The 23210-nt window shown below is 42.3% G+C and overlaps 2 protein-coding genes across 3 annotated transcripts in view; one reads left to right on the plus strand and one right to left on the minus strand.

The window, feature by feature from the left end:
• The first annotated feature begins 469 nt into the window (after positions 1–469).
• dda1 (DET1 and DDB1 associated 1) lies at positions 470–3892 on the plus strand. The gene is made up of 5 exons (XM_068319464.1): positions 470–791; positions 1316–1396; positions 1611–1662; positions 1906–1967; positions 2110–3892. The coding sequence occupies exons 1-5, from the start codon at positions 783–785 to the stop codon at positions 2212–2214; spliced, it is 309 nt and encodes a 102-aa protein (XP_068175565.1). The 5' UTR covers positions 470–782; the 3' UTR covers positions 2215–3892.
• A 410-nt stretch (positions 3893–4302) lies between these two features.
• ano8b (anoctamin 8b) overlaps positions 4303–23210 on the minus strand; it is a 28523-nt gene continuing 9615 nt past the window's right edge. Inside the window, exons 2-20 of one of the 2 annotated variants that reach the window (XM_068318752.1) lie at positions 19307–19417; positions 18391–18523; positions 15688–15826; positions 15488–15584; positions 15210–15326; positions 14884–15011; positions 14588–14749; positions 14335–14487; positions 13967–14093; positions 13737–13792; positions 13578–13652; positions 13261–13395; positions 11753–12000; positions 11187–11346; positions 10658–11035; positions 9666–9857; positions 9299–9430; positions 8380–8490; positions 4303–7983 (exon numbers count right to left, since the gene is read on the minus strand). In XM_068318752.1, the coding sequence (XP_068174853.1) occupies positions 7210–7983; positions 8380–8490; positions 9299–9430; positions 9666–9857; positions 10658–11035; positions 11187–11346; positions 11753–12000; positions 13261–13395; positions 13578–13652; positions 13737–13792; positions 13967–14093; positions 14335–14487; positions 14588–14749; positions 14884–15011; positions 15210–15326; positions 15488–15584; positions 15688–15826; positions 18391–18523; positions 19307–19417 (3428 nt within the window). In that variant the 3' untranslated portion in view covers positions 4303–7209. The remainder of the gene's footprint in view (positions 7984–8379; positions 8491–9298; positions 9431–9665; positions 9858–10657; positions 11036–11186; positions 11347–11752; positions 12001–13260; positions 13396–13577; positions 13653–13736; positions 13793–13966; positions 14094–14334; positions 14488–14587; positions 14750–14883; positions 15012–15209; positions 15327–15487; positions 15585–15687; positions 15827–18390; positions 18524–19306; positions 19418–23210) is intronic. The other variant, XM_068318753.1, reaches the window with a different exon arrangement.

Below are 23210 nucleotides of genomic sequence, written 5' to 3' on the forward strand. Positions count from 1 at the left end.
TCTGGCCTCCATCAAGGTCATAACCACACAGAGGACGTTGTGTTATCCTATCTGTTAAATTGTAGTTGATCTTGTTATTGTGTGACGCTTTTTAAATTCTGAGGAATGTTTGTGTTTCTTAAGTTTCATCGATTAACCAAATAAATGAAATACCTCAAACCGATCTTAAAACAACCAAACTTGATCGGTCTATCCTGATGGATTTCCTGTGGGTTTTGGTTTTAAGTTAACGATTTTTGTAAATCTGCGTGTCACAGAAAAAACACTGGAGAACACACACCTCATGGAAGTAGGGGATGTTTCTTTTACAAAACTCGCCATGTGAGAAATCAATTCTCAAAGTTGAAGGGAGGGGTTAAAAATGTTCTGTCTAATGATTCGCTCTCAGGGCAAACTGCGACCACGTGGGTACAAACGTAGACCAATGAGCGCTTTTGGAGGCGTGGCCACGAATCCGTTGTGTCCTCCCAGCCGTCATGCTAGCTGGAGAAGAAGTCTCCTCTAACTAGCTTCGTAACATTCCGGTACGACTTGGGTGATTTTATTCTCCCGAATATAGTATTTTTAATGAAAATTTGGATATATAATGGAAACAACAAGTTGTGTCTGAATATATTTGTTCATCGCCCGTTGGACACGATAGGAGCGTTATCTCGGATAACTAGCTGATAAGCTAGCGCGGCTAACACGCATTCTCACTGCCTTTCATCACCACCACAACAACAGACACCGAGCAGAATCACAAGTCGGTGTTTTGACGTTGGTGAATTCCTTACATCATCATGGAGAAGGTAATTATTCCATATCCGTCAGAAACACCACGTTAGTTCAAGATGGACTAGAGTTGAGAGAAATCTAGTAGCAGAGCAAGCTAACTCATGATAACAGATAGCTGCTTGCCACACCTGCTACTCTGGTTGGCACGCTTATCAAGGCCAAACCGGCATCGTTTGCTTCTCCTCAGTATTAACTCTCACTAACAGATGTCTGAACCTCCAGCTGAGGACGAACTGAGCTCGTCTCTGACCGGGGTCGAGGCCCGTTAGCGTGGGTCGGTGATATGAGGGAACGCCCAGCAGTGACTGGCTGACTTGTGCATCCTGACTCATTTGCAGACAGTGTTCCCATCTTCACACCTCGTGATATTAAGCAGTCATTTGGACGACTTTTATGACATATCACAGATGTAAATAGTTTATCAAAGATATCTTATTGGAGCCTTCAGTGGTCAGGGCTTTATTAAATGCAAAATGAAAGTAGCCACATGCACTCTCTCATGTATGTGAGGTGTGATCACCTGTCCCTCCTCCTGCAGGCTGATTTCTTGAAAGGACTTCCTGTCTATAACAAGAGTAACTTCAGCAGATTTCATGCAGACTCAGTGTGTAAAGCATCGGTAAGTACCTTACAATTATTCATCACCTCAGATTATTGCGCTTAATTCCCATGTATATGTGATATGAATAAAATGTAGTGTTTAAAATAAGTATTCATACTTGAGGTAAATCTCTTGGGGAAAGGCTGTGATTTTTTCGTGGCTAAATTATACACAAAAATCCAGAAGAAGAAAGCAGAACTGTAATTTATCTTCAATATGTGCTGTTTTACAGAATCGGAGGCCCTCTGTGTATCTTCCAACACGAGAATACCCATCTGAACAGAGTAAGGAACAAACATGCAGTGCTTAACATCTGTGGGAAAACACAATTACACTTAATTAGTGTATGTTACATAATATGCTACTGTTGTTTTGACAAAGTACTTCTGGAGTTGAGCATAACATGTTGTTGTTTTTTTGCTAAATGTTTACTAAGGAAAAACTGATATTGTTCGTTTAGAATGTCCTCTAACCAGTGAGCTGTATGTAGATATATCATTAACATGCTAATGATGTTTGCCCTGCAGTTATTGTAACAGAGAAAACCAACATCCTTTTGCGTTACCTCCATCAACAGTGGGACAAAAAGGTCAGTAGGTACTAGTTTTTGAGTTAAGCGTCTAAGTCTTATTTTACTCATTGGCATTAAGTGAATGTTTTGTCTTTGGCAGCTGGATTGTTATTAATAATACCAATTTATTGACTGCTGTGTAATCCTGTGTGTCACACAGAATGCAGCAAAGAAAAGGGAGCAGGATCAAGCGGAGAGTGACAGCCCAGCGCCTCCAAGGAAGATCGCCAGGACAGACAGCCAAGAGATGAATGAGGATTCATAAGAGTATGTGTGTGAGAGTGTGTGTTTGTGCTTGCCTCTACAGGATATAGTCATCATAAAATAATAGAAACAGAAGTTAATCCCGTCCAAATTAAGACATCTGGCAATTCTGCTCGATGGCACATCAGGATAACGTCCCAGCAAACGTTTTACTATGGAAACAGAGTTGTTGTTTTTTTGTAAAAGTTGGGCATTGAATATTTGTCACTCAAAAAAAATCTCAAAGTTACTACCTGAACAGAGCTGTTGTCATTGAGGAAACTTCCCATTTATGTTGGCTATTCCCTGTGTGGTGTAGTAAATGTGTGGCTGAATGTTTTTGAGCTGTGTTTATTATTTGTTGTTCTGTATTGTGTGTGAGGTGAATGATTAGTTGAGAAAATGTCAGATTATATTTAAGATCTGACATGGACTTTACACTTAAAAACAGTCTCATAACTGGTACATGACTTGAGTAGCTTTCTGACACCTGGAGGGACTGTCGTGATTTGTGCAAAAAGATAGCATATTGTTACTGTTTTAATTTTGTTTATATATGGCGATGAGCTTCCTTCTAGCCACAGTGCCCGCCCTCTCAGTTTCACCTCTAGGCAACCACACGGGGGCACGGCAACGTTTATCCACACTGTTTGAATAAATAGAATACAGAATCCACTGTGAGGAACAGCACATAGTAGAAGCAACTCTTCCAGAATACCCTTAGATGTGTATTTATTGTAAATATACATATTGTTCTGGAGTTTATGCTCATTGGATAAATGTTGTGTTGGTGTTTCTGAGAACTATTTTTTACACCTAGCAACACCTGACTAAGCAAGGCTGGTACAAATGACATTTTCTCCCTGTCCTAGATGTTCTTTTAACAAAGGATCTGAAAGAACAAAACCATTTGACCATAATGTTGGATTTTCAGTGTCACATGGTAACAGCATGGATAGATATGGATATGTCTGGAGAAAGAATAGTAGTGTGTACATAATTGACAGAAATGCAATTCGTTTGTTAAATGGAATTTCTTTGTGTCTGCCTTTTTGTGAAACATTACATACCCTTGGAAACGATAGATGACCTTGTGGAAGAGCTGTGAGGTCAGTGAATGTTACCTCGCCTTGCATGTTGATGGCTGGGTGTTATGTTCCTAGAGAAGTGGTGTAGTGTCATCTTGTGTGACTGGAAGGTATGAAATCCAAAGGCCTTACAAATGCCGCGGTAGATCGGACCCCTTTGCCCAGGGTAGGTACAGAATTGAGAGCTGGCTTAGGTGAACATGGGGGTTTAAATACGCTATATTTTTAGCCATAGAATGCACAATAAGCATGCACAGTTAAGTGCAGTTGCCATCCTGCCTTGTTCCTGAAATTCAGTTTGTATTGGTATCCTATACTGTACAACACTGAATAAAGCTTTTCTTAAAATGATCTTATCACTGCCCAGCAGAGTCACATCGAAGCCTCCTTTCGTTTCTGTACGTTTTTGTTTTTTTTGTTTTTTTCAAATAATGCTGCAGTGTGTGTTGAAAGTGCTCGACTGTAAATAGTAAGTTTCTGAAGCGTAAAATCACTTTGCTTCCGCTCAGATAGATCGTCTACCACAAGCTAGGCCTCGCTTCATCTGGTGTGGTAGGTTGTATAGTACATGTTCTTTTTAGCTTCACTGGAATAAACTGCATTTAAACTGAGTATTTCCAAGTGTCACCATGTCATGATTTTTTTTACTGATTGCCATGAGGAGATTCTGATGTCTGTCATTGAAATTTACATTGGGAAGCGAGTAAAATTACAGTATCTGCTTCATACAAGACAAACTAGCTTACTTTCATGTCTGTTCAGACTTACAGTAAAGACTTGTCATCACCTGGAAATCAATATCACCGATCACCAATGAGCTTGTGGTACACTATTGATCTATGTCTGCCAATGTGTGGGTTCATCGAGAGGAACAAAAACTTCATTCCTTTGCATAATTAGACTAAAAGTTATTTCCATGTTGAGACAGATTTTTTTTCGTGCAAAGCAGTCATGGATAATAAAACGAGATGCAACAAAAGAAAAACTGACTTGAAATACTTTTATTAACTATTTTTCAGGTCTTACAAAAATATGACAAAATAAATTAAAAGAAATAAATAATCCCATTTCCCGTATTTCTGTTTAAAAGATTTTTTTTTTGTACAGTGGTACATTGGAAGAGCGTATGATGTTCAGCAAGTGAGGCTTCCATGAGGATGTCTAATCTTAAACTGAGGCTAGAGTAAGATTTTAATGTAGCTGCGGTGATAATCTCACCAGTTCAAATCCACTCTTTAAATCCAGAAGACAGTGCATTTACAAAATTCAGTCCTTTCCTACCGATTTCACATTAAAGCGAGGTGTTAGGTCTAGAGAAGCCCAAATCTTTAAAAGAACTGCTGCTTTCTTTGTGACTCGCTGTCCTGATGCAAAGAAATAACACGGGGGCCGTCGTCGACATTTTGCCCCGTGAAGCCTTTGCCGAGACCCCAAACTTTTTCAAGATCTGTTAATTTAGCTTACTGTAATCAGTGCTCATTTTAAGACCCCAGTAATCATGTGCAGAATATGTCAGTCATATGTCGGCTAATGTTTTTGATTTGGTGGAAGTTTTCTATGAATTAGTAACTACATAGTCAGGTACGACCTAAATGCCACTGTCGTGCCAGCATCAGCCAACGCCCTCGTCTGTTCCTACGAAACCGATTCTTATCAACATGAAGGTTAAAATGAAGATATCTTGAATTGATCACATGGTGGCGTCACTCATCCCTTGAATCCAAACGCTGCAGAAATGGAACTGTTACGAGACTATAATCAGTTACATCCCATTTCTTATCGCATGTCCTTTTAATAACGGCCAGCCCTTGAGACTGAAACACGAGTTAGATTTCAGCCTACGTTTTACTACCCATTTATAATGAACATGACATCCAATTATAAAATAGGACATAGGGTAGATTGACAATATAATGATGCAGTGACAAAAATTTGTTTCCTTATTGCATTTATGTCGCTGTGGGGGTTTTTTTTGTGCCAAATGGTGAAGGACATTTTGGTCCAATGTGGGGGTTTTTTTTTTGGCCTTTGACTTAAGAGGTTCATACATATTGTAAAATGTTTACAGACACATTAAAACAGCCACAGAATACAAAAAAAAGTCTCTCAGTGACACCGTTACCCCTAGACTAGGCATATCTAAGTAGATGGATAAGATTATTTGACGTGTGATCAGGGGACAATGTTCACATACTGGGGATGAGCTGTGAGGGCTAAAGGTAAAAAAAACAAATGAGGGGACATAAAGAAAAAATGCATAGAGTCTATAATGCAGTAAAAATGTGTGCTGTCGGGAGCTCGATTTTAAAGTATTAACATGTTAAGTCTCCTGCAACTCAAGTGTTATTGCCACCATTCTTGCCAGAGAGATGGAGTGGAAATGCATAGTTAATGTTTCCCTCTTACAGCTTACAGTGCGATGGCCTCTGAAATGTTCCTCCCTTGTCTAATTTCTTCTTAATACGTTTAAACTGCTGATGTTAGGAATTCAGAGTCAACAGGGAATCAGAACGACACATTTTGCTATGCGGAAAAAAAACTCTGGCGCCATCTTTTGGAGACCTGACAGAAGTGAAAAACTAACGGTAGATGACGGGTTTTGAATAATGGAGGGACATAAATAGATCAACAGTGTTGATTATTATCAACAGTATAACCTGAAAAATACAGCTTTGGTAAAAAAAACAAAAAAAACAAACAAAAAACGACATTCCCATCATCAACAGCAATGCAAAAAATTGTGCATATGAGAAAAATGTGGACCTCACTAAAACAGAATGTTTAGGAAATCCCATAATGGCTGAGAGCAGATGCATGTAAGTAGAAATAATGTGTGAAAGGCGGGAGTGAAAACAATCCGGTTCTTGCATAATGTGATGAGGCAGTCTGGTGTTGGTCCTCCCTCATTTGGAGGGTGGGAGGGTGCCATGCAGGGGTTTAGTGCAAACGCTACTTTGATAACTCTAGACCTGTTTACCAAGTCTGGTTTGAGTTTTTGGGAGGGAACGCCATCTGCGATTACAAGGCGCTCTATGGGTTTGGATGGATAACGACACACAGTCATGATCTATTTTCACCATATTTTTACTTCTGCTCGCTTTTTGTCTTGTTTTTTTGCTTTTTTTGTCTTCTGCTCTCGCTCCCTGGGAGGAGTAACTGGTGTACGACGGCTAGATTGTGCTTTTTTTGGACAAATCTTCCGTCACAGGATGGTGGGAAGTCTACAAAGCTCAGATGTCACCTCTGCTTTGAAAATAAAGCTGGTGATCGAGGATGCTTCAGAAAAGGAGGGCTATGCACGACGATCGATAAGAATTAAAACACTGATTGATATTGCTTTTCAATTTCTCCACTTCGATATAAAAGCGAAGGGTCCAAGACTTCCTCACAGTTAAAAATGAGACATTATACTGTATAATGATCGCTTGTGACATCTAAAAACACTCTCATTAGTTACTTGATGCACAATCTGTGAACCTTTCACACCACTGTATACATTAATTATTGTTTTCTCTCCACCACAGACTGTTTTGGCTGATAGGATGATTAAAATTCATTGACTCAAAGTCAAGAAAAGGAGAAAAAAAAGCAGTTCTGCTTTAAAGGCTGAAAAATAAAAGAAATGCAGCTCATGCATTTCTTTATGTATTGCAGATAAGGATTTGTATGTCTGTGTGTGTGCATTTTTATTTGTCATGACAGATGAGCTTACATCTTTCTTTTAAAGCCTGTTTTTTTTTTGTTGTTTTTTTTTTTAACCGAACCTGAAGTCATCTCACATCGGCTCTTCATCCTTTTCTTCCTCTTTTTCAAGTACTCTGCACAATGTCTGTGACACACAGAAGGTAGGTCGGGTCTTTCCTCACAGTAAACGCACCAGTTCTTCTGTTCCGACGCGACCAGCGACACGTCTGCTCTCTGAAGAGCTGCTAGACTTTGGAGCTGGTCGGATCAAAGTCTGCTGAATGTCCGTTCTCTGATCCGTCCCCTCCAGGCGAGGGGATCTCATCCGGAACGCCGTTCAAGTCAGACCTGGATGGAGTCAGGCGTCTGGGATCGGACACCTGCGATGATGATGATGACGACGACGATCCTTCCACAGATCTTGGCAGTGCTGCCCCGTTCACACACGTCCCCCCCTCAGATTTCCCAAAGTTAAACAGTTTCCCAGGGTTGAAGGCTTTGCTGGGTGACTGAGAACGCTCCTGAGAGCTGCTACTTGATGATGATGATGATGATGACGACGCTGACGCCATCACCGTGGCGGTAGAAGCTGATGTGGCGGCCACGGAAGCTGCAGCGCCTTCCTTCTTATTTTCGGGTGACTTGAGGAATTTGAAGCTGAGGAACCCGGGCAATTTTGGCTCGCTACCCGTCGGTGACTGCGGGGAACGGGCGCCGCCTGAGGAGAATTTACTCTGCAGCGGGATGATCTGTTTCAGCTTCATCACGTTGTTGTTGGCTAACAGGGAGCTGGGCCTCTTGGGCTTTTCTGACCCGCTGCTCCCCCCAGCTCCACCACCGGGGCGCGATTTGCTGCTGTGACTTTTGTCGTGGTGGTGATCACCGGAGGAGTCACCCCTGCTGTCATCGCGCTCTCTTTCCCTGCGGGCCATGTGCTCGGCCTGCCTCTGCCTCTCCTCCTCCTCCCTCTTCCTCCTCTGCAGCTGCTGGTAATGCTGCTGCGCCTGCCGCTCATGTTTCTGCACGGGAAGGGAAACATTCGCACAATTTGGAATCATTGTCGGATCAGCAATACAACACTGCAGTTCTAGTCAGCTAACAACTCTCTTCCTGAGAGGCCTGCGTCAGCGCTGCAGGGACCGATTCAGCCTCATCGCTTTACTGTGTTCTACAAATTCTGCGTTTGTGTAAAGTATGATTGTTTAACTATCCCCAGAGGTTTAGAACATACAAATGATCCCCCCCCCTCAAAAAAAGAAATTAGCCGAGAACCACTGATAGCTACAATACAGATTAGATATTAAAGTACTCTTCACATGAGGGTTTGTTCAAACGGAGAATTCAAACACGTATCTCCTGCTAAGTCTTCTACAGCAAATAAAATACTTTTCTTTCTGTCCTGTCTGATCTCTCACCTTGAAGGCCTCCCTGCGCTGATAATCCAGTTTAGCCATCTCCTCCTGAACCCATGTCGGAATGTCAGGGATGGCTATATGGATGACGTACTTCAGCAGGATGGCAAAGTGCTGCAGGCAGACAGGCAGGTTGGAAAAAGGATGTTTTGGAAGGAAACAAATGAATGAAATGAAACCCAAATCGGATGTGAGACACAATACTCTTTAAGGAAACCAAACTCGAACCTATTCTTGCACATCATTTGGAATGTGAAATTCTCCTCCTGATGGGCCTGACTGCTTTATCAGGTCAAGGTAGAGCTGTAGGCTGTTTACCTTTTTCCAAATATAGGAAGGCACAGAGAGCAGATCCAAGTAGCTAAATATGTTCCAGATAAGAGAGCTACAGTTTATGTGTTCATGATCCTCTCACTCACTTTGACAGAACTGGAGATACTTATTGTGAGACACCAGTGGGGAAATGAACCATTACCCTCCTCTATGCATCACTGTTGAATTCAGATGTAATCCTTACAACTCAGGTCCATGGATGCTATCATATAGCCAGGAATGAGGTTTTCTCACATTTATACGCATCTCATTTGATGCCCGTACAGAAAAGCCTTGATGTCTGCTCATACTTAAAGATGGGATTTCTTAATCCCACTATTAGTGATGTGGACAAGTTTGAACAAATCTTATTTTTTTATCAATGGTATTATTCCAATTGAAGCTAGAACAGGCACAGCCTGTGTCCCTGACCTAACCTGGACATTTCCTGGCTCTCTGTGTTAAAATATGCAAGCATCGTGTTTGAACAGAAAGCACATTTTCTGATTCCCATGCCTTTTTTTTTTTATTCTGGGTAAGACAATGCCCTTGTCCTAACATAACACTGCTCTGAGCGCTCCAGGCAGACAAGCAGAAAGAGGTGCCGTACCTCGAGGATGACAATGGAGATGATGGCCATCTCCGGGCTGAGCCAGGGGAAGAGACGCTGCAGCTGACCGCACTGACCAATCAGGTAACAGTTCACTATGATGGCTATCAGGCCCATGGCTTCCATCGCAGTCTGAAGGAGGAGAAAAACAAAACCGTGTTGTTCCTGCAAACTTTACACAATGAGCAGAATTTTAAATCGACCCCAGTTCAGGTCTGTTGAATTTCTCAACAGGCAATTATTTCTAACTGCTCTATTTATATGATAATAACAGAGTTACATTAACATAGCGATAATCAGTTCTTATGGATTCAGTCAGATTACTGCTGTAGTAAACCCCGCTGAGCCGTGTCGGCGTACGTCTGACCTGCCACTGGCCGATGCTCTCCACTCGGATCCCAAAGGGCCTCTGCAGGCCAGTGCAGAGCTTGAAGGCATCACTGCGGATTTCAATGATGTTGTTGATGAGAGCGCACATCGCAGCCAAAGGGAAGGCAGAGGAGAAGAGCACTACGTAGCCAAACTGCACAAACATCTCCTGGTAGTCCTGGAAGGTGTCCTGAGAGGAAGAGTGGAGCATTAAGGGACGGTTCAAACAAATAAGATCAGTTAAGATGTTAAGACTACATTTCTGCAAATGAAACTAATGTACCAAATTATGGTCTCAGTGTCATCTAGCTGTTACTTAGTCATGCGTGATGTTTTTAGAACACAACCCCAGTGGTAGCCACGGGAAACCGAGGATACTCACGAGGTGTCACATAACTGTGAAGGCTTGGATTCAGTGTTTCTCCAACACACACATGAAAAGTGGCCTACATATGTGGAGAATGTCAGGTGTTACTATTACTTCTACTACTGTAGCTATTTTATATTATTGCCATTAGATGATCAGTCATTTGTTTGCGTGTTTATTAGTTTGCTTTTTCTGTTAAATATTTCTCAACAATAAGGGGCAGACGATACAAATTTTGGACTGATGATGATCTGAAGGTGGATTTAGGAAATGTTGTGTTCCAACACATAATAGAAAAAAAAAAAAAAAGCACATTTCGGCTGAAAAAATGATCCCATCCTAAGACACATCCCATCGGCATCCCACCCATATTGATCAGGATATGATATTACATATTCTGTAAACCTCCGGTAATCCTAGAGAGGTGATAAATGTATTGGATAAATGGTGTGGAGAAAAATCCCCAAAACAAATCACAATTCCATGGAAAGCAGAAATATTAAATTACCTCGAAAATTCAAACAGTCAATAGACACAACCGTTTAAGAGAATTGTTCTGAATTGCAAAAAACAAAATAAAACAAACTGCCATCAATTACAAGAAGTGCAGAGGGGAGCCTTACAGCATAAGTCTGCATGCAGCTCTCCATCTCGGCCTGAGTCAGGGTGTTGCTCTCTCTGTCCTCAGGAGGGTCCATCCACGACTCTCTTTTGGTCTTTGTTTCTGGTCGTTCTGCAGGCCGGCCCGTTCTCCTGTGTCGCAGCGAAGCTCCGCCATCAGAGCTGGAGGGCAGGGGGGCAGCGCCGGCAACAGCACCCTCAACCACGCTTGTTCCACCCCCGACCGACTCTTTCACATCATGGATGCCGTTATCGTCCTCATCGTCGCACATTTCAAACACAGAGGCTGGGTCCATTCCTTTTTCCACCATAGTGGGGCTCCCCTCCTCCATGAAACTGCTGTCCATGATGGGCCCACTGCAGGCTGGGCGCCGGTCCACCTTAGCAACACAAAACAGCACCACCATAATGCTACTAATCAACATTAAGTAAAATAATTCATCTACAAGTAGCACCTTTCTTAAAATATGATCAAAACGCTCCGGCGTGAGCTGATTAACCCTCAAACGTCCATCAACACAGAGATCATACCTTCTCTATGAAGCTGACTTTCCTCAGCTTCAAACCGCAGTCGATCACATTATCCTCCTCCGTCTCTCCTTCGCTGAACCTCCCGCTGTCAGCTTCATCCCTCTCTCCTCCCTCCTCCTCATCAGGCACCCCACAGCCTCCATTCAAACACTTCTTATCCCTGAGACAAATTTAAGACAGAGAGACGTCAGATAAAATGTGTTTGTTCGCCGCTCGCTGTGGCGCTCTATTCCCTCTGTGGCATGAATCACAACTGAATGCAGACGGCGCGCAGGTGCCGATGAAGAGTCATTTAATTCAAACTGACGAGCATGTTTGTAGTGACTAATAGATAGATAGATAGATACTTTATTAATGCTTTGAGGGTTGGTGTGAATGAAAACAGACAAAACAAAAATGTAATTGCACATCACACATTTGAAAAGAGAAAATGTCAGTTTGTCTTTATGCAAACAAACAAAAAAAAATTAAACTGGGAAAGATTCAGGTCTCTTGATACAAATTTACTACTAAACTATATGCTTATTACTTTAATCAAATGAGAGGAAGTTTAAATTAATTTTCACCTTCTTTCTGATGGCCCCAACCCGGGCCTGGTGCCCCTCAGTCCAGGTCCCGGCACGGCTTTGTCGGCAGGAGAGTCCTGGGCTTTTCCAGCCGCCAGCCGGGCGTATTTTAGCAGCACTGAGAGCAGGAGGTCCCACACGGCACGCAGGGTGAGCTCGCCCAGCTTGTGGCGTTCGTACAGGTAAGGCTGCAGCACCTCCTTCACATTTTGAAGGAACTGGCGAATGATGAGCAGAGTGGCCAGCATCTGTCCGAGACGGACAGTCGCACAATGTTAACGTCCGCACTGAATTACATACTGTAAACATGATAAAAAAAAGAAAAAAAAGAAACACCGCCTGGGAAAAAAAATTGCAAACAACCTTGATTTCAAGAGGACTAGAAAGATAAAGGAGGATTTAATGGGAATCAGTAGGATAAAAAACACCATATTGGAAAAAAAATAAACTGAATGAAATGCACATAAAGTACATTAAAAAAACTGCTGCTGAACACTTCCCTGTATTTCATCTGTCAGTACAGGGGGCAGTGCAGCAGCAGTTTTCCTTTAACATACATCCACAAGACAAAGGGTTCATGCAGCGCCCGCAGAGCTCACTATCTAATATTAGATTTAATCTACAAGAAAGGTTTTCCAAGTCCAATAATGCTGAGACATAATATGATATAATATAGCTGCTAGCTCCAGCACAGAATGCAAACATAAAACCACAATAGGGTTCTGACAAAGACATGGACATGATGCTATTTTCAGTCTATGATGGAAGACCTGGAAACTGCAGAGAAGGAGATACTGTTCCCTCCCACTGTGACCTACAGAACTGTTATGGATGGACTGACAACACCAGGTGGGTTTTATTTCACAGTTTGTCTTCTAACCTCTGGGACAGGTTTATATTCATCTCACCGCTGTATGAAAACAAACTGGTTATATTTTTTAATGTAATTTTACTTGTGAGTTCTGGTCGGTGCTCACGAGTGTGAAAACAATCACATCAGGTGAAGACGACACAATGTGTCCCGAGACCCGTAACAGAAATTTACAGAAGGTGAGAAAATGAGGTACAAAAGGAGAGACTTGTAGCAGAAAAAGCATTTCACACACATTTCATAGATGGATAAAGCCAGTACCACAACAGATTCATTGAAACAATCATTCCTCTGTTCAATTATCTGTCATGTCTCAGTGGTGAAAGCCACACGCCTCTAAAATAACCAGTTTCAAGTCACAAGTGAAATAGGGCCGTAATTGACATGTAGACATTTTGAATTTATAAACTGGGTTTTAAATGTCAAGTTTGTGACGAGTGATGTTGTTATGCAAAGCAAATGGAAAAAGAAACGTGACATTTAGAGGCTCCCACCGGACAAAAAGAGTAAAAAAACAGGTTGGTAGCTGAAGTTACTCTTATGATCAGCATGGAGCATACAAAGGCTAACACCAAAGGGGTCCCACATAGACCTTTGACCTCTTTCTTCCCAGACAGTATATGTACAGAGATCATACTTTGGACCTGAGTAAAGCCCTGAAGAACCAGGGAATAGAGACCACAAACATCTGGATCCTGAAGAAGAGGATGGGCAGCAGATTGACCCGGACCTGCCGCTGCAGGCTCCTCAACAGAGACAACACCAGCAGCATCTTCCCAATGGACGGATGCGCAAATGGATGGTTACAGAAATCAGTGCATGGAAGCAAAGAGAGCAAATTATTTGAATGTGGGTTTGCAAAAAAAAACAACAAAAGATGATGGAGGTGAAATGAATCGCTGAAGCCGACGCCTGATTGAAAGCTGTTAAAGCCGGGTTTGAAATTCTCCTTACCTCTTTCAGCCGCTCCATGTCTTTGAGGTAGAATCCAATATAAAAAAGGCTGAGATACGAATTTACAAACTGAAACTGGAAGAGAGAAATAAGAAATGAGCTCCTTCCATATGTTTGTAGATTAAAAGTGATGAAATTTGTTTTTAAAAAGCCACTCACAAGAACCATTTTGATGATGAGATTTTTCTCGTAGGCACTCTGGAGTCTATAGTTTTCTGTAAAAACAACATATAAATCATCTCTAATTGCACAAACTTTGCCACCATCATGATTACATGAGTCTGCAGCAGATTATTAAAGCTTCATGAAGAGCATTTTCATTTGGACAATCTCCCATGAGAGACGCTCAGGTCTGAGCCTGGAAGGAAACCAGGAAGCGTGACTCTCACCCATGTCGTTGAGCCAGCAGGCGATTTTCCTGTACACCTCATCACATGCGGTCACAGTGATAGCTAGCATGATTTTGGGGATGAAGCGAGCTAGCCGAGGCATTTCCTTGATCCCCATCACAAATTCCTGCAGAGACAAAATTGTAGCTTTTTACTCCAAAAAAAGCCCCATCTCCGGGCTGTGCAATCACTTCACTGCTGGGCAATCTGTTTTTAAAAAAGGTCATCGCACGCTCTTTGTTCTGCGCGATTATATCAACCTAGAACCCGAAACCGAGCCAGGACAGATGCAGGGTGAGGAGGTCTCTGTGAGTGAAACCGTACCGACACAAAGTCACATTAAACACAGATGCTGACAGCCGACTGACCTGCAGCTCGAAGCAGATGAGCATGACCAGGAAGACAAAGCAGAGACAGAGGATACAGATAGGCAGGCTGACCAACCACCTGAATACACGCCTCCGCCACGGCGGGTAGTAGAACTCCTCGCATCCTGTTATGGGACTGCAGCGCTTCACCCCCTGCAGAGGGACAGAGAGGGGGCAAAAGTGTGAAAGGGCTTGAGATGGAAGGAGAGGAGGACCGGATGATGGTGAGAGGGGAACTTAGAGATTCTCTCACTCGGAACTGAGGTCGCGGTTCTTCCAGGGATTCGGTAGGCGTGTCCAGTGTGCCCCACTTGTACGCCAGCTCGGCGCCCCTCCTCTTCCACCGCTCCAGAAACAGGGTGGCCCACACCACGTTGAACAGTGCAAACACCACGCAGCAGATGTCACGGCTCGTCTGACACAACCCAAACAAAAGAAAAAAGAAAAAAAACCACGCGGGGACTTCAGACCACAGCAGCGTTTACAATCGCTTTTCAGTTGGCGGAAAAACCCGTCGTTGCTCAGAACTGTGGAAGCTTCTTTCCTCACCTGATCCGACTCGGTGAGCATCCACAGCACGAATCCGATCAACGCGGGATACAACATAGAAGTGGTGTAAAACCCCAACCAGGCAAAATACATGGCGATCTTCACCCCGAAGTAATCACAGATGTCATCTGTGAAGTGAAAAATGATTATCAGGAATCAACTTTTTAAACTTCAGTGTCGGATTGAGGTTGTGCCAATGTGAGCGAACAGAAGCAGGTACGGGTCGACAAGTATTCAGTTTACGCAGGAACAATGGAGAAGAAGAATGGAGGAACATAGAAGGAGCACAGACGGGCCTGTAGGGAGCAGGAGAATCTTCTACTGACCTAAGGGCTGTTTCTCACATACAGCCTGAACCCAAGACTTCATCAGCTGACCGAGGATCCTCTGCTCATGGAGGGGAAAGACCTGCTGGATCACCCCTCGTGCACTCAGCTCAGGGACTGTAGAAAATAACGACATATGGAATAAAGCAGGTTGAAATCACAATAAATTTAATGTAGATCATCATCCGTAAACCATCAACTCCATCAACACTGGCTTCTTATCATTTTGTTTAATCAAGACAAATATCAGACTAAAAACATGAAAGGATGGAACCTACTGATTGGCTGTCCCTCCAAAAAGCTGATGTTATGAAGCACCTCTCCGTGTTTGGCTCGTAGATTGTCCATCCAGTATTTAATGATGCTCTGCCTCTCCTGCAGGAGGAAGGAGATTCTGTTGATGCTCTTGAGAGGACATTGATTTCCATTTGTGTGTGTCTGTGTGTGTGTGTGTGTGTGTGTGTGTGCTGACACTGACCTGTGAAGTAAAGAAGCACACCTCACTCTCGATGTTCTCGTAGATGTAATCTTCCTCACAGGAGAAGTTTCGCGTTCCTCCTCCAAATTCAGATTTCACCGTTTTCCTGAGGCCCATCTCCTCAGCTCCTCGTAACAAACTGACGGACGACAAAGACGCCATCAGCAGGAAATCCATTTCCAACAGCGGCGCAGCGATTCATAATGTACATCTTAATGGTGGCACCCGTGAAGTGAGACATCATCAGGTCAACACACACACACACACACACACACAGTGTACAGATCCTCATGAGTCAGTAAAAACCTCTTCTTTCTCCACAATGATCTTTCCTCGCTAGAACTGTTGGTGCTAAAATATCAACATTTAATCATCATCAAGACCTAAAATCTGTCATTTTCTTTTTATTCTTGATGTTAATCAATTATTTTTGAAAATGTTAAATGTTTTGTGTCCAAGCTCCTCTAATATGAGGATTTACAAAGATTTTTGATTAGTTATAATAATAGGAAATATAATTGTGCAGATTCGACATTCTAAAGATTCAAAACTCACAATTCTGCTCTGGTCAGCTAAACAGATTCCAAACAGTCCAGCTACACAGAAAACGGAGAGACGGGGTATTCGGTCGGTTTGGTACAACAATCAGCAGAGACGGGCCGACCTTCATCCTGGTAAAGTCACCTCTAATGCCTCAACCTCATCGCTCAGGCATCTCATTTCCCATCAGCCCCTCCTCCCTTTCTCCTCCTCTCACCAGCCACTCCGTCTCCTCTTCCTGTCTTCATCCTCCTTTTTCTCCTCATCCTTCCACTTCCTCTTTGCCCTCTCTTCTCTCATCCACCTCCTGTCCCTACCGGCAGGTTTGAAATAAAAATCAGAAACAGCCCCGTTACGTCCTGACGTGATGGAGCAGATGTTTCACGTGCAGGAGCACAGCCTGGTAGGATGTAACGTCCATCCATCACACATCTCCAGGCAGAGAGGAGCCCAGGATATTCAGCAACATGATGAATTGCAGCAGGAATGAAAGATGTAAGCTTCTCCGTCACAGCCAAACACTGCTTACTGCGCAGCACCGCCATAATAAAGGTCCAGGCCCGAGAACAGAAAGGCTGTATCTGTAGAACCGTTTAGTAATCCACGTCAATAACTGCTAAGCCCTTCAGGGCTGCTGCTCCTGTTGGGAAATTTAACAACAACCCCCCCTTTCTTATGTAGTTAAACAACCTTATTGACTTTTATACTCTTTCTCAGCAAACAATTAAGTCCAAGGGAACTCGAAAGCAGTGAGCCAAAAGAGGACTTCAAAAAGGATTATGCTAACGTGGCAAATAAATGTGAGGTGTACACACTGAGCCGAACAGGAGGCCATACTGATTTAAAAATGAGACAAACAACAGTACAGAACATGTGACCCCATCTGTTTTTACGCTGATATCTACACCGGTATTATAGTTCAGCATGACTTTATTCACGGGAGGGCACAATAGGACAGAATACTTTCTGGGTTATCTTTTCTTTCACTTGAAATGTAGGTCGACCCATGTGTGTGTGTGTGTGTGTGTGTGTGTGTGTGTGTGTGTGTGTGTGTGTGTGTGTGTGTGTGTGTGTGTGTGTGTGTATGTGTGTGTGTGTGTGTGTGTGTGTGTGTGTGTGTGTGTGAGAGAGTAAGCGAGGAAGAGGAGCGTCACCCAGCAATCTTTTTTTTTTTTTCCTGGAGCACTTTACCTGGTACAGTCTAAAAAAGCACTCTCAATCCTTTCTCTTTTGCCGCTCTCCTTCTCCTTCACTCTTTCCTCTACATATCTGTCTCTCTCTTTTTCTGCGGGACATCTGACTATTCCTATTCTACTCATGAGTGAAAGATTCAGCCAGGGCTCTCTATTTATTATTCTTTCCTGCCGTTGGATGCCGAGTCAGCATCGAGGCCTCATCAGCATTTACCCTGAGCCGAAACACAGTACGGAACGGTCAGTGCCACCTCCCTCCATCGGATTGTATTTCCTGATACACACACAAAAGTCAGAGCTGAGATTAAAATGACAAAGAGCTCATCTTCAGCATCCTGGGGGATGATTTTCAAAATAAAAGCCTGCATTTTTTTGGAAGCGTAAGCAGAATGATGATACAACCTTCTGCAAATTTTAAATATCCCGCAGCAGATTAGTGGTGGCATCGTTTAACTGTGACAGCGGAGGACAGGGAAATATATTTTTGTCTTTAACAACTTCAGTAGTAGAATTTAAAAATAATCCAACCTACTAGCAAAAGCACAGATATTACAGTGTACTGATTAATTTGGCACCGTGCTTTTCTGTCTGTTATTTCTGCATTCTGTATGTGATGATTAATCCTGACAATCAACACATTTAAAACAGCAGATATATCACCACCGTGCTTATATCAGGTCATTACAGCAAAGCAGGGATCACACAAAGTGATGTTGTAAAAACCATAAATCTGGATTATTCCATATGAAAGAGAACTTTAGATGTGTAGCTCTGTTGGCATAAACAAGAACATAATGTAGAAAGTCAGCTGGAAGATTTTGTGCTTCAAACAAAATAGATAAATGTTGAACTATCGAGATACTTTGTTATCAAAATAATCATTATTTGCAGACACACTGTACATACTAAACACATAAGAGGTCAAAGCTGCAAAAACATGCTGCAGACAAGCTTTACGGAGAGTCCTTACTTCTCATATGTAGCCGTGACGAAGAATGCGTAAACCCGCGTGTGCTTGTGATGACGGATTTGGATAATGAGCTCTGGGATTCCCAGCCGGATGTGGTTCAGTAGCCATAGCAACGTGTGGTCATCCGTAGTGTCTGTGGCAGGAAATTGAAAATAAAAATACATCCTGAACGATTCCCACTCATCATTGTGTCCCGGAGCTGTAGAGTACTCCCACAGTCTTGTGCTATTTATTCCTGAGCAGCAGCTGCAGGTTAAATGTTACACAAACACATGAGCATCTCTTCCCATCATCTTTCCTAGAAGTTCAAACTACAGTCATGAAAGGTAAGAAACACTAAAGTCTTGTCCTCATCTTTAGTATAACCAGCAACTTATACAAGATTTAAAACATCACATCAATGAACATGAAGTTTATCTTCTTTTTATCATAGCTCGCTTATTTCTAGACTGCTGATTTCAAAATAAAAGGGTGGTTAACATAGAAAATTCAATGATGCCCGTGTGTGGGTGTGTCTATGTGTGTGTGTGTGTGTGTGTGTGTGTGTTTTTGCACTTCCAGATATTTATGTTGGAACTAATAACCAAACCTTAGCAGCTGAGATACAAGAACATTAGCACATTCTTACAGCTGGTTGTCACTGGGTTAAAATTGGGTGTTACCAGTTTAGCACCTTTGAAACATAATTCAATTTGAAAATTTTCAATGTCTGATAAATCAAAATACAATTCATTATTTGAACAAAATTGACAAATATTTCCTTGTCCCAAGTTTCAAGTTTTTTTCCCACTTTTCTTCTGTTATTTAAATCTTTAGCCCAACAATAGGCAGAAATAGAAATGCAAACATCCGCCTGTGTGTGCACATCTGTGTGTGTGTGTGTGTGTGTGTGTGTGTGTGTGTGTCCGTGTCTGACCTGCAAATGTCATGAGGACATCACAGTTTTCTGTGGGCACCGTTTTCATCCAAGACTTGTGAGACATGATGTGTCTCCCAGCCTGCAGCAGCCGCTTTCCGAACAACTTATCTGAGAGGTCGGAGAAGCAGGCAGAGAGAGAAGGAGGGGAGAGAACGACACACATGGAGAGAAAAAGAAAGTCACCTTTTCAAAGTGAAACAGTGTGATGACATTTTTAAAGTCTTACCCCCACTGCCCCCGTCACACAGCCTGAGAGTATCGTCCTTCTCAGCATAACGGATTTAAATGTTGCACCGTTTTGACTCGCGACGCGACTGACAGAGCGGAATCCTGCTGTGGAGACCAGAGGTCACAGTCCGTCCACGCTGTGAGCCGTGGGGTCCACTAACACACACTCAGCTCAATTGACTCAGCTATTTCTCAGTGTTATGACGTCTGTCTGGGACATTCACACACACACAAAAAAAAATCCTTGGATAATAAAAAGAACACTATTCAAGGTACGCTGCTGAATGTGGTTGGTGATGTGACTTCAGCTCCTCTGCAGAATTATATTGTCTGTATTGTAGAAGTCAACACCGCACCAAAAATAGCTCTGCTGTCGCCACACAGCAATGCTGTAACACAACCTTATGGGGACGGCTTGGCGGGAAATAATGCACAGCACATGTTTCTTCTATGTTGAATTCAATTTGATCGCTGGAAAAAAAATGCCTGTTTTCGTCCAGCATGGATTGGTATTTATGTACATCTTATTTTAAATATAAGACGATTTGGGTAATAAGTTTGCTTATTGTTTATATGGTTAGAAAAGCACACACACCCTGAGAAAGGTCAAGGCCGCGGCAGGCTGTAAATTTAACTATGATATCAGAGCAGCAGGCACGATGCTGTAAATCACACTGTCAGCTTAGCAGACCCAATAAACCCCCGTCACATTAAACAATCAAGGCCCCACTGCAGAAACATGTCCCTCTTCTTCCTGGAACACAGCACAGCCAAAGAGGGACACAGTGGGGCTTCCCAGAAACAAGCCTGATGGTCTTTTCCAGAGAACAAATGTGTAACATAAGGCTGCTGCACAAATGAAGCCACAATGGTGTCTATAAAGTGCAAGTTGTTATTTTTATGTTGTGTGTCTCAGACGATGAGAACAAAGACAAAATATCACAAGAATCCAACTGTAATTTTAAAAAAAAAAGAAAAAAGACTAATAATATAAAGATAACGACGATTTGTAATATTCTAATTTTGTTTTCGTAACAATAATTTTTGTCATAGAATTACAACTTTACCTCTTGTAATACGTTTCATAAAAATTTTACCTAATTTAATACATTTAGCTGAAGACTGTGCTTTCTGTTGACGAATGAAAACATGTCGGAGTTACATGCAAACTTTAAGAAAGCAGCTTTTTATTATTTCAATGATCTACGTCCGATACTTACAAAGAGGTTGTGACAGTTTAATCTGGATCCATATTGTTCGCCCCCTCTAAAAAATATTGCAAATATCCCAACAGGAAGAACAGGTACCGCGATGAAGTATTTTCACTTTCTAAAATCTTGAGTGGAATGCCTGGAAACTGAAATCTGACTGGCTGCTGCACCATGCTTCAGATGAAGAGCTGCAGGCAGGAGCTGCGACATGACAGCAATTCTAATGAGTTCTGTATTCATTGCTGAGCAACACACACACACACACACGCACACACTCCTGGAGCAGACTTGCTTCTACAGTGCTTCGATTTCTGAGTGTGCATTCAGACAGTTTGCATGTGTTTGTGTGTTTTGTTTCTCGGTGAACATGAGCTGTGATTCATGTGTCGTCCATCAAGCCTTCGCCTCACATATGATGCTAACCAGACAAGCATTTGTCAGCATTAATGTGTGTGTCTGTGTTTGTGCACCACACAAGCAAACCACTTCTGAACTGGTGTGAAGCCGCTCAGCTGAGACACAGCAGCAGCTGGAGCATCAGGCCTTTTTCAAGGTCGCCATCGACTACAAATATTGACATCGTCAGATTTAAAAAGTGAAATGAGAAGCAGGTTGATTTTAATTAAAATAACTGACGCCCACTTGGGGGAAGCAGCAACAAGCAGCGAACGCCGAACTCCATTTGATCGCTGGAGAGGTGACACTGGTGTTGGTTTGTTTGTCTGCAGGTTACACAAAAACCACTTGATGTATTTTCACAACACTCGATGGGAGGGTTGTGTATTAATACAGGGAGAAAGCCATTAAAGTTTAAGGCAGTTTCTAAACGTTCATGTTTGTTTTTCAAACTGTGAAATTGAAACATGTAATCTACAAGACGGATTTTGAAGAAACTTGGTCGACGGGTTGGAAAGAAGTACCCTTTATTTGGAGTGGCTCCAAATAAAGACACTGATCCAGGATGGGGGTTTTTTTGTGTTGCAGGCTTTTTGGAACATTTCTGTTAATTCCACTTCCAACTTGATTCCAACAATTAGACAGATTAACATGAAATTGGTGGGAAGGTTGGGGTATGAAAATCATCAAACTTTGGAATGGATGTGGGTAAAGATGTGGAACCAAGACCCTGAAGGCAGCCACATGGCACATGTCTTGTTGGAATCTGGATTAACATGGCCTAAAAGGGGCTGTTGACCTTGGCAGCACCCTTCTAGTTACATCCTATGGACCATTCTGTTGGTATAAAACTTCTAGTTAACACATACAGCAGATACAGAGCATTAGCATTCATCTGGACTTGACAAATATAAGGTCCAATACTTACTTCCCTTCTTTCAATGCTACATGCTCGGTTTTGTTCACTTGTTAGTTGCTAATGCCATCTGTCTGCAGCTTGGTGCCAGAACTTTTTACCAGAATACAGCTGCTACCTCCAAATCAGAGATTTATGCAAATGAGGATGTAAGTCTGAACCAAAACAATTAAGTCAAGAAAATAGAGAGACGACAGAGAGACAAAGGCTCTGCAGAAATAAACCATTTCACATCCAGGTAGTAGTGTCAAACACTAGTTCAAAAATACTGACATTGATTACATTATTTCTATCTATAGGATACATTTGGTACATTTAATACACAATCTAGTCATTACTTGGCCCATTATTTATAATTCCTTTACCTCATTCTTTTGTCATTATTTTCATTTCACTTAATGCAATTGGTTTAACAATTCATTTAAACTCATGCCCCCCCCCCCCCCCCCCATTGTTGATCTCCATGAAGATAATGATTACCACAGAGTATTATGGATTCTACCCTGAAAACACTGTATAGTTAATTCTGGAATTTAAATGAAATAAGACATGTTATATATTTGTAGCTACAAGTCAAAAGTTTTTCGTTCCGTAATTATTATTTTTTTCATTCCGAAATTCATGAATTATAGGTTTTAGAAACCTCGTCTGGCTTCTTAACATAAATCAGGTCATTGTTGAGCAGGTTAGGCTTCGCAGTGAGACGTCAGCCCCCTTGGCTGGTTCTTATCAGCCAGCAGCCAGGGAGGCCCATCACACAGGGTGTCTGTGATCTGTTCGCTCTCTGAGCACTCCTGTGGGGTGTTTATGTGGATGTGAGTGTGTGTGTGTCCAAGCAGGTATTTGTGTACGAGTTTGTGTGTGATTCTGAGATACCAGATTAATGTGGCAAATTACTGAAATGAAGGTCACAACACTGAAATGAGTGCATCGAGAAGTCGTCAGTATGATCTCGGCTGGCTGCGTTTGATAACGCTGTTGGAACAGCTTTGGGTCAAATTTGTTCAATTAAGTCAAGTTCAGAGTGGATGCGTGGGATGGGGGGGGGGGCTGTTAATCAGATCAGACACAGATGTAAACAGTGTGTTTCTAATCTGAGACACCGATATGACTGAAAATCCACTCAGACTCATAATTAGACCAAAATGAT

The sequence above is a fragment of the Antennarius striatus genome, chromosome 7, assembly GCF_040054535.1.
Source record: "Antennarius striatus isolate MH-2024 chromosome 7, ASM4005453v1, whole genome shotgun sequence".
NCBI classification, from domain to species: Eukaryota; Metazoa; Chordata; class Actinopteri; order Lophiiformes; family Antennariidae; genus Antennarius; species Antennarius striatus.

What these genes read in the sequence shown, in the direction of transcription:
- dda1 (XM_068319464.1), top strand. An exon ending in ACTCAGTGTGTAAAGCATCG is followed by an intron (nt 1,397 to 1,610) that starts GTAAGTACCTTA and finishes GCTGTTTTACAG; the next exon opens with AATCGGAGGCCCTCTGTGTA. An exon ending in ATCAACAGTGGGACAAAAAG is followed by an intron (nt 1,968 to 2,109) that starts GTCAGTAGGTAC and finishes TGTGTCACACAG; the next exon opens with AATGCAGCAAAGAAAAGGGA.